At 53.5% G+C, this 9,919-nt stretch overlaps 1 protein-coding gene across 1 annotated transcript in view; it reads right to left on the reverse strand.

The window, feature by feature from the left end:
- Positions 1-1,621: 1,621 nt before the first annotated feature.
- Positions 1,622-9,919, reverse strand: part of Znf629 (zinc finger protein 629) — a 9,090-nt gene continuing 792 nt past the window's right edge. The window contains exons 2-3 of the mRNA XM_015491318.2: positions 7,530-7,636; positions 1,622-7,377 (exon numbers count right to left, since the gene is read on the reverse strand). Of these exons, the coding sequence (XP_015346804.1) occupies positions 4,835-7,377; positions 7,530-7,602 (2,616 nt within the window). The 5' untranslated portion in view covers positions 7,603-7,636 and the 3' untranslated portion in view covers positions 1,622-4,834. The remainder of the gene's footprint in view (positions 7,378-7,529; positions 7,637-9,919) is intronic.

The following is a 9,919-nucleotide window of genomic DNA, read 5'->3' on the forward strand; positions in this document are numbered from 1 at the left end:
ACAGTAGAGCTATTAAGACCACCAAATTTTGTTCCTGAGCCTGAAAATAACCATTGTTCATTGGGTGGGAGGGATTATGTCATTCTCAATATCCCACTAGCACACCTTCCCTAGTCACCTCAAACAAGTACTCCGCTGTGGCCTCTGCTCTCTAATTTTGTGTTCCTTAATTCCCACTCTGTTTTAAGTTCATATTCAACCGTGTGTGCCCTCTATTGCCCATCCCACTCCTGGCATCTATACATTTGATTTCCTGTTCCTGAGACTGCCATCTTTCAGGTCCCTTCTTCTAGTATTATCTGGCCCTCTACTGTGGCAGGCACCATCTGTGGGTCCACAGTCACTTTTGCCATCTCTGAACCAGAGTGTTTTAAGTCACTGTGCTCCAATTCCTGCTCTCTCCTTGGAGTTCCCTCACCTTACTGAGGACTCCAGTGCTGAGACTTGTTGTGATATGCCTCAGTGTCCCCAGTGCTGGGAACCAACAGAATATGGAGTCTTCATTAACCACCCCTGTATGTAGGCAAGTCGTTCCACCTATCCCTTCCTACCCTGCCTACTTTCCAGGTGAGAGGAAGAGCCTGCCCTGGGGTCTGGGTCAGAGTGGCACCTGTAGGGAGACACTTCCCTGCCTAGGGCAAGAGTCCCCTGGTGGACAGAGGCAGGTGACAGGCTAGCACCCGACTACAGGCAGCCACTCAGTGGCCATAACCAGGCTCAGGAGATACAGCACAGAAGTAAACCTGGCATTGAGAATTCCTTGGAATAGCCCCAGCTGGCCCAGACAGTGTGGAGCCCAGGCCAGGCCCAGGCAGGCCCAGCCATAGGAGGAAAGGCTTGGCTGGGTGCAGAGCCACTCAAATTCCTGGCCATTCTGGTTTCACTTGCTGACTTTGCTGTGGATCTTGAGCAAGCTTAGCTGCCTTTCCTTGAGCCTCAGCTTTCCATATGGTGAGGATCTATGAGCTGACATCCTGGGAGTGAGATGACAAACCAGAGCTCCACCCACCTCTCCTCAGGGTCTAGGAAGCCCCAGTCCAGAGGAGGGATTGAGCCAGGCCAGGACCCAAGGGAACCAGGAATAGTAGCTGGAACTAGATCCAGAGCAGCTTTTCTCAGTGGCACCCTGGGGAGAGTGTGAGTATTACAGCTAGAGGGGCCTCCCTGGGCTGCATAGCTGGGCATGAGCTGGCCAGTGCCAGAGTCACCATGCAGCCATCTAGCAGTCAGCATGCCATCATGCTATTGAAGCCAGGTGCTGAAAAAAGCTTTTTGGTTTTGCCACCAGTTGATCAGATTCCACCACCACCCCTGAGGTATCCCCTCCTCTCCTATTAAGGGTATGGATTTAATTTACTTTTTTCTTTCAGTGCTGGGGATGGAACCCAGGCCCTTGCACAGGATAGACAAGCACACTACTACTGAGCTACACCCCAGCTCAGCAGGATTTTTACATTTCTTAAACCCCACTGGACAGGCATTTTAGACCTCCTAGGAAAAGGCTAGGCCTGGGGCTAGACTGAGCTTTGTCACTTATGAGCCCTGGCTCAGAGAGAAGACAAGCTCTTTGAACTTGCTTTAGGCTGAATGAGAAGACAAAAAAAAAAAAAAACCACACTGGGAAATCTTATTCCCTTTATTCTCTTCAACTAATCAACATGACCACCAGTGACACAACACTGTTATTGACACACAACACTCAAAAGTGGGGCCTCTCTTCACAGGGACAAGTCAGGTGAGTGGGGCTTCCCTCATGGGGGCAAATGAGTCTGGGAGCTGCTCACCTCAGGGTGGAGGTCATGGAGCCCCACCTCTTGGTTGTGATGGTTTCAAGTTCCCCCCTCTTCAGGATTCATGCCTAGTTCTTTTGAGTTCCCATCTGACCTCCATAGCCATAGCAGTTTCAAGTTTCACCCTAAGCTCAGATCAGTTTCTAGACCCTCCCTTCTGCTTTCACCAATGACTCCTGGCCTCTGGCTGATGGAGTCCTCCACTAGGGCACTTCTGAGGGTTCTGGGGCTGGCATGGAGTTGGATAAGAGGGTTTGACTATATTATGCCTTCCAGACTGTTCTGGTGGGCAGGTGTCTGGATCCCTGGCCCTGTCTGAGCTAGTCAGGACTCTGACACTGCCACCTCCCTGCTTAGTTTCTCAGATGTAGCTGGCTCCAGGAGGGATGAACCTGGCTAAAGAAGTTTGGGAAGGTGGGCAAGAGAGAACAGGCCACACCCAGAGGTCTCTGACTCTGCCCCTTTCCTACTGGGAAGCCCTAGACTCCACCAGCAGTGTCCATATCATCCATTCAGTACCTGAGCCAAGACCCTTAGCCTTCACCTGTCCCCACAACATGCGAGCATCCTACTATGTACGCTACACCCTAGTCCTCAATAGGCTACAGCTGACCTTGACTAAGACCACCTCCCCCAAAAGCTGTTCCCCAGCACTCTTCTGAGGACAGATTCTCAGACCTGTGTCTGAGAGAATCTGCTCCTAGCTTTAAGGAGTTTGTCTCTACAACTGAAGTTTCTGCTACCATCTTAGAAGGGAACAAATCGGCTTAGACTTGGAGGACTAATCTCCTCTGAGTCTTATAGGGACACCCCTTCATGGACACTTCTGACAATAGAGATTTGCAGTCAGGCTCCTCAGTGGACCTCTCCTTCCTGGCACTTGGGTGGGGTGGGGCTTAATGCGGAGGTTAACAAGGCCCTCTCACAATTATATAAGACCTGCTTTTCCTTTCCCGCAGCAGGCCTGGTCTTTTTCTCCCACAATGTTCTAGATTTTGATCCTTTTAGAATTGAGGGTTATCCCTTTGTGGACAGGATAGATGAGGGTGAAGGGTTTTCACCTTTTGAACTTACAGATAATGAGATTAAAGGTCTCTTTCACAGCTTTGTAGGAATCCAGGTAGCGCCTCTCTGGGCATGTGACTCCTGAAGAGCCACCTCACCTCTCAGTTCTCCTACTCCAGGACAGTGCATTGCTGGGGCCAGGGGGCACTTCCTTTCCAACTGAGCACTAAGCAGAGTCCTCCCCATCTTTAAAGGTTTCCAGGGTTATGGGGGGATCCTTGTTGCAGATGCTTCTTTTCAGAGTCTTCTCTCTCTAACCATTTTCTAGGGCACCCATCTCTCCCGATCACACAGCCCCAGTCACATAAGCAGGTTTGGCTGGGTTTATGAAGTATAGCTGTGCAGTGTGTGAGGAGAAGTGAGCAGCCTGGTAGAAGGTTTCTCATCCTTCCATTTCCCTCCAGTGGTTTCTAGCTAAGGAGAGAGGAGCCAAGGGGGTTGGAATCTTCCCTTCCAAAGGCCAAGATCACATCAGAGGGCTCCAGGTACCAGATGAGGAAGGTGGTCGGACTTCTGTAGACTTTTTCGGGACTTCTGGTCCAGTCTGTGGGGAATCTGGGCACCCACCACCGCACATGGGCTGGCTCATCCTGTGGACAGCCTTGCCACTGGCTCACATGAAAGGCTGAGGTTTAAAATCAGGTTGCTGGCTAATCAAAGCTTTCTATTCTGTTGTCTTGCCATCCCTTGTCGCCACAGAGAACCCTCAAGTGGCTCTCGCTGACTCAGTCTAGGGAGGACAACCACATACAAGTCTTGAGTCTCTGAAGGGATTTATTCTTTGGAGGTCGACTAGCAGCGGTTCTCCCTCTCCACTGAGGACAGAATTTGAGGAAATGAGCTGCCATTGCAGCAAGACTGGGGGCAGTTAGATTTCAGGAAAAATCTCCTGACCGTGAGACCTGAGAATGTGGCAGAGGCCCCCACCAATCCTGGAGGCCTCTTGGAGTAGACTTCCCAGCTGGGCTGGGGAAAGTGGTCCTGCCTGGCTCAGGAAGAACCTTGGCTGGGATCTGCTTGAATTTACAGTTTAACAAGTTCCTGGAAAGGGGAGAATCTGGCCTGGAGTTTGCTGGGTTCCATTTGAACAGTTTCTCCACCTTGCCTCCCTCCAAGCAATCTAACAGAAATTCCCCCTAATTTTTGTGGTGGTTTCCTGTATTCTTACACTCCAAGTATTTTATGTACCCCAAACTTCAGCTTTTAAAAAGGCTTGACATAATTTTTCTCCCTCATTTTTGGGTTCATGTTTACAGATTCCATGGGCCTCTTCCCCTAACCTACAATTCATCTAAGATTGGCCTTGTACCCCCAGTGAAACAAGCTACACCTTTCTCTCCCCGGTTTCTGTGTCTTATCTTCTCTGTGGGTTCAAAAGCTTATTTTCTCCTGTTTTTTTTCTTCCTTTTTCAGTTCCAGACCATTCTCCCACACTACTCCCCAGCTGAGAATTTTCTCAGTCTAACGGTCCAAGGCTGCTGGGAGAGGGGCTCCTCCCATTCGCCGGTGGGAGAGGACACTGCAGAATCAGCACTGTGGGAGGTGTTTCCTGTACCTTTTGAGGGTCACCATCCCAAGGCAATGCCATGCCGAGTTCCCTGTTCTTCCCTGACCCTATAGGATTTTGATACAGTTTTATGGGGTTGTCTAGAGACATATTGGGACCTCTTCCTACAATTAATAGGGCTTTTATCCACTAAGGTTTATAGGGTTTTTCTGCTACAGACTTAAAGGGCTTTTTTTTTCCTACATATTTATAGGGTTTCTAACCCAACAGTTTTTCTCTACTGCATTATAAGTGGCTCCCACCAACAATTTTATAGGGTTTCTTATCACTGATGTAAAAGCACTATTTTTCCCAGGGTTCTTTATCCTCCACTTTGCTACAATCTGATAGGGTTGTCCTCCTTTCCCCACATGATTTTTTGGGGGAGCCAGTTCCTCTCAGGAGAGAGAGGCCCCTGGTCTCCACACCTATTTCACAGGGAGACACCTGGATGGCAGCTTCTATGGAGAAGGAGGGCTGCAACTTCTGTGAAGCCATCTCCACACTCAGGGCACAAATAGGGCTTTTCTTCCAAGAGGGTTTTGGGGCTCTCTCCTTCCCTGTGGCTGCTGCTCCCTGTGGGGGTGGGAGCCTCTCCCTCACCACCTTGGCTCCCTTGGCTCGTGGACAGGGTGGCTGGTTCTGGCAGGGGGTCCTCAGGTCTGGGGGACTTTTCTTGGGTGTGGGTTTCCTGGTGTCGGATGAGGGCCAGGCGATCCAGGAAGGAGGCCCCACAATCAGAGCAGCTGTAGGGTCTGGCCCCCAGGGGGCTCCTGAGGTGCTCCAGGAGGACGGAAGAACTCTTCCCTGGCTCAGGACTCTTCTGGGATTTCCTGCCTGCGTGGACCTTCTGGTGTAGCAGCAACTCAGAGCTGAGGCCAAAACTTTTTTTGCATTCAGGGCATTTAAAGGGCTTGCCACTCAAGAAGGGACTGGGCCCTGCCCCTTCCCCTAAGCCAATCCTATAATCCGGAAAGAGAAAAGGCTTTTCATTGCCGTGGGTGAGCTGATGTTGGAGGAGCACAGCGCGATCCAGGAAGCTTTCTCCACAGTGGGAACAAATGTAGGACTTAGAGGAGAGCAGCCCCAACCTTTGGCTTAAGCTCTCCTGACCTTCAGGCGTTTTAAGGGGCTGTCCTGGGGGGTCAGCTCTGCCCTCAGCAGCACCTGGGTAGGAATTCCCCCCAAAAGGGAGCCTCGGGGGACGGAATTGAGGTGTTTTGGGTGCTGGGTGTGCAATGAGACCGTCTGCATTTTTGTAGGGGTTTTCTCCAATATGGATCCTCTGATGCTGCATAAAGATGCCCTCATCGTTGAAGCCCTTTCCGCAGACCAAACACTTGTGGGGTTTGGCTCCAGGGGGCGGGGTCAGCAGGGCAGAATCCCCCAACCCCAGCAGGGTGTCATCCTGAGCTCTTCTGGCAGGGGTCTTGCCCCTCTCGTGGATCACCCGGTGCTGCTCCAGCTCATGAGCCTCCAGGAAGGCCTTCCCGCAGTCGGAACACACGAAAAGGTTTTCATCCATGTGGGTGCGGACGTGCGTGATGAGGTTTGAGCTCTGGCTGAAGCTCTTGCCGCACTCGGGGCACTTATAAGGCTTCTCGCCCGTGTGGGTGCGTCGGTGCTGGATGAGGTGCGAGCTGCGGATGAAGCTCTTGCCGCAGTCGGAGCACTTGTAGGGCTTCTCACCGGTGTGGATGCGCTGGTGGCGGATGAGGGTGGAGCTCATGATGAAGCTCTTGCCACAGTCGGCACAGATGTAGGGCCGCTCCCCGCGGTGGATGCGCTGGTGGTTGATGAGGTTGGAGCTGACGCTAAAACTCTTGCCGCACTCGGGGCATTTGTAGGGCCGCTCGCCCGTGTGCGTGCGCTGGTGCCGCAGCAGCGTGGCACTCAGGGTGAAGGTCTTGCCGCACACCGGGCACTTGAAGGGGTCCTCGCGCAGGTGAGTCCGCTGGTGCTTGATGAGGGTGGAGCTGTGGCCGAAGCTCTTGCCGCACTCCAGGCACTCGTAGGGCTTCTCGCCGGTGTGCGTGCGCTGGTGCTGGGTCAGCTCCGAGCTCTGGATGAAGCTCTTGCCGCACTCGGTACAGCGGTAGGGCTTCTCCCCGGCGTGGATCTTCTGGTGCTTGAGGAGGTTGTGGTTCTGGCCGAAGCGCTTGCCGCACTCGGGGCACTTGTAGGGCTTCTCGCCGGTGTGGGTGGCCTGGTGCTGGATGAGGTCCGAGCTGCGGTAGAAGGCCCGCCGGCACTCGCCGCACTTGTAGGGCTTCTCACCAGTGTGGGATCGCTGGTGCTTGATGAGGTTGGTGCTCTGGGTGAAGGCCTTCTCGCACTCGGTGCACTTGTAGGGCTTCTCGCCCGTGTGGGTGCGCTGGTGCTGCACCAGGTTGGAGCTCCAGCTGAAGCACTTGCCGCAGTCGGGGCACTTGTAGGGCTTCTCTCCTGTGTGCGTGCGCTGGTGCTGCACCAGGTGCGAGCTCTGTGTGAAGCTCTTGCCACACTCAGAGCAGGTGTTAGGCCGCTCGCCCGTGTGGATGCGCTGGTGCCGCAGCAGCTTGGACCACTGGCTAAAGCTTTTGCCACATTCGTTGCAAATGTAGGGCTTCTCAGCTCCAGAGGGACGACCCTGCACCAGGTCCCGCAGACTAGGCTCGTTGGTGGGGACCACCTGGGGGCTGTTCCAGGTGGTGAGGGTCCCCCACTGCCAACTGGCCTCACAGGTCTTGGTCCAGTCAGACGGGGTAGGGACTACCTCCGGGGCTGGGGTGTCCAGGGAGGTCTGGTGGTCCAAAGGGTTAGAGGGACCCAGTGAGGTGGGGGAGTCCTGGGGGTCTGAAGGATCCTGGGAAGGGCTCTCCAGGGGTATCTCTGGTGGGTCCTTGGATTCTGGACTCTGAGCTGGATCTCCCAAGATGACTTCCTCCCCAGAACTTTCCTGCTGAAGGCTCTCCTCTTCGTTCCCACTCTCCGCACCTACAGACAGAAAGGGAGTCTCCAGCCCCCATCTCCTTTCAGAACACAGGGTCTGTTTTCTTTTCCCTCCCATTTCCCTCAGAGTCTGGGTCCCTCCCTTGAACTGTGGCTATTGTCTTGTCTGGACCAAAGTCCCTTCTTGTGCCCCTCACCTCTGTGAGCATCATTCAGGCTCTCTTCAGGACCCTGCAGATCTGGGCCCCACAGCACTGTCTCAGGCTCCATCCCAGAGCTCAGGACTTGGAGGGTTCCAGGGACCCTGGGGTGGGGGGAGGGAGAGATAGCACACATTGCAAGGTGATTTTGCTCTTTTCTTTACTCCCCCTTAGCCTCACTCCTCCTTATTCCTACTAATGTAAACTTCAGCATCCTACCACCTAATTTTTCCGGGCACCAGTTCTGTGGTCCCCTTTCTGCCGCAGGCCTGATTCTTGCTCCAGATCTTAAGATCACAATTAAGCAAGTAGCTGAATTTAAGAGTGCAATTAAAAACTCATCAGCCATAACCCTTTGAACCCAGACTGGGGGCTGGAAAAGTACCTGACTCCCACACCTCTGATGCCCAGAGGCTGGGGAACCTGTTATTTTGCGAATCAGAGGAAGCTCATTAAGACTCCAATTTTCCTCCCTAATGGGGCTGCTAATTGAGACCAATGAACTTTTCCCTTATGAGCCCCAGACTGAACTGAGGTTCACACTTAAAGGGTTAAAGTGAGAAGCCACCCCAATTTCCCAGAGGGGGAAAGAAGCCCTCCAAAATGACTGGGACACTTTTCCTTTTTCTAAGCACAGAAAGATCAGGTCAGAGGTTGGGGGAGGGGCGGTTTAAAATCAGGGGCTTCTGCAGGAGCCTCAAGAGAGAGACACAAAGAGAGAATGAACGAGTGTGTGGAGAACACCTGCAGAGGACTTGGTGTCTGCCAGAGTGTCCTCATTTCTTCCACCCAGTCCTCTCACAACCCCATGAGGGGTTGTCCATTTTACAGATTAGTAAAATCAACACAGGGGGAGACAGTCCCAAGGTCCCAGGCTGAGAAGTGGCAGAGCTTAGATCATAAATGCAAGTTTCTGTGTTTGCCCTGCCCCTGTCTCTGAGAGCATGAGGTGACCTTGGGAGTCATGTGAGAGTCATACTCGTGGGCTGCTGGCAGAAGACCAGTGACAAGGAAAGCTCAGACAGAGCCTGCTGGCTGCCCATGAGAATGGGTTGGAGAAATTTCTGGGACCACAGTTTCCTTGGCTATAAAAGGACGGTTGAACCCAGTGACCAGGCCTTCCATCAATGAGCTGGAGACAATCCTGTAGGTCAAAGCCTTCTATTACTAGTCCTATCTTGGGCCCCCTTTATTCCTTTTGTTCTATTCTGATGCTTTATCACATGCCCAGGACAGTGCCTAGCACATAACAGATGTTCAATAAATGTTTTGTTGAATGAATGAAGATGAACGAATGAGCTAGACCTCCCTTGCTCCTGGAAAACCTGTTTGTTCCAATTCCTTTAAAGATCAGTTTGCAAGGGGATGGCAGTAAAGGAATTCAAGTTCACAGTAGTCCCCCCTCCCAGGTTTCCCTTGACAACACAGCAGTTGTCATTCCCCACAGAGATGATTCCAGGATGGGAAACAGGACCACAGGAGCAAAGCGCTAGGAGGACTTCCTGTGACATCTACACCCTGATGGGAATCCCTGGGAAGGGCCTGGGCTTTGGTGGCTGTGTGGATGGGACTGTGTACACAGGGGCAATGGTGCAAAGCAGACATGGCAAGGACTCAAGAGGAGGGAGCCAAGAGGTGATTAAGGTGAAGCAAGAGTCTGCTGAACCCTGCCAAAGAGCAGTAAGAAGTTAGTTTTTAGGAAGTAAATTAATTTCTTCATCTCTGCATCCAATTAGGCTCTGAGAACCCCCATCCCCCACCTGTAACTGTCTTAGGGAGGTGGAAGCAGAGATCTCCTCTGCCTGGCTGTTCTGAGGAGGCCAGGGAGGGCTAAAGGCGACCTGCTGTGTTTGCTGAGGACAGGTAAGAGCTTCTGTACCTTGATGGCCTGAGAGAGGCAAACTCAGTGGTCCAGAGTATAGGGAAAGGGTTAATGAGCCGGCTGACATGGAATATGAAAGTGGGAAGATTGAGGGAGGCAAGTAGTGCTTGGAGCCAGCCCAGGCCCAGGAGCGCTAGCCTCGGACCTCGGACGGCCCCAGTGCGGAGGGCGCGGGGAGGAGGGGACCGCCTCCGGGAGAGGTGTGGGAGCGGCCCAGGGTGACCCTGATGTGGAGGCAGCGGGAACGTGGCCACCGGGCCCCGGGCCCGGCCTCCCCACCCCGTCCGCGCTAGGCCAGACCCTGGACTCGTGCTCCCCGGCACAGTGACCCTCTTTCCGGCTTCCAATCCCGAGTCTGGGCATCCTCCCCCTCCCCCGCCGGCACCCAGGGTTCCTGGCTCTCCCGCCGGCGCCGGGTTCCTTCCAGAGCTGCGGCTCTCGGCCGGCCCCCGGCCCCCGGCCCCGCCGGGCCCAATTCCCTGTTCCCAGAATGCTCACGCCCTCC

This window comes from Marmota marmota, unplaced genomic scaffold (assembly GCF_001458135.2).
Source record: "Marmota marmota marmota unplaced genomic scaffold, marMar, whole genome shotgun sequence".
Classification (NCBI taxonomy): domain Eukaryota; kingdom Metazoa; phylum Chordata; class Mammalia; order Rodentia; family Sciuridae; genus Marmota; species Marmota marmota.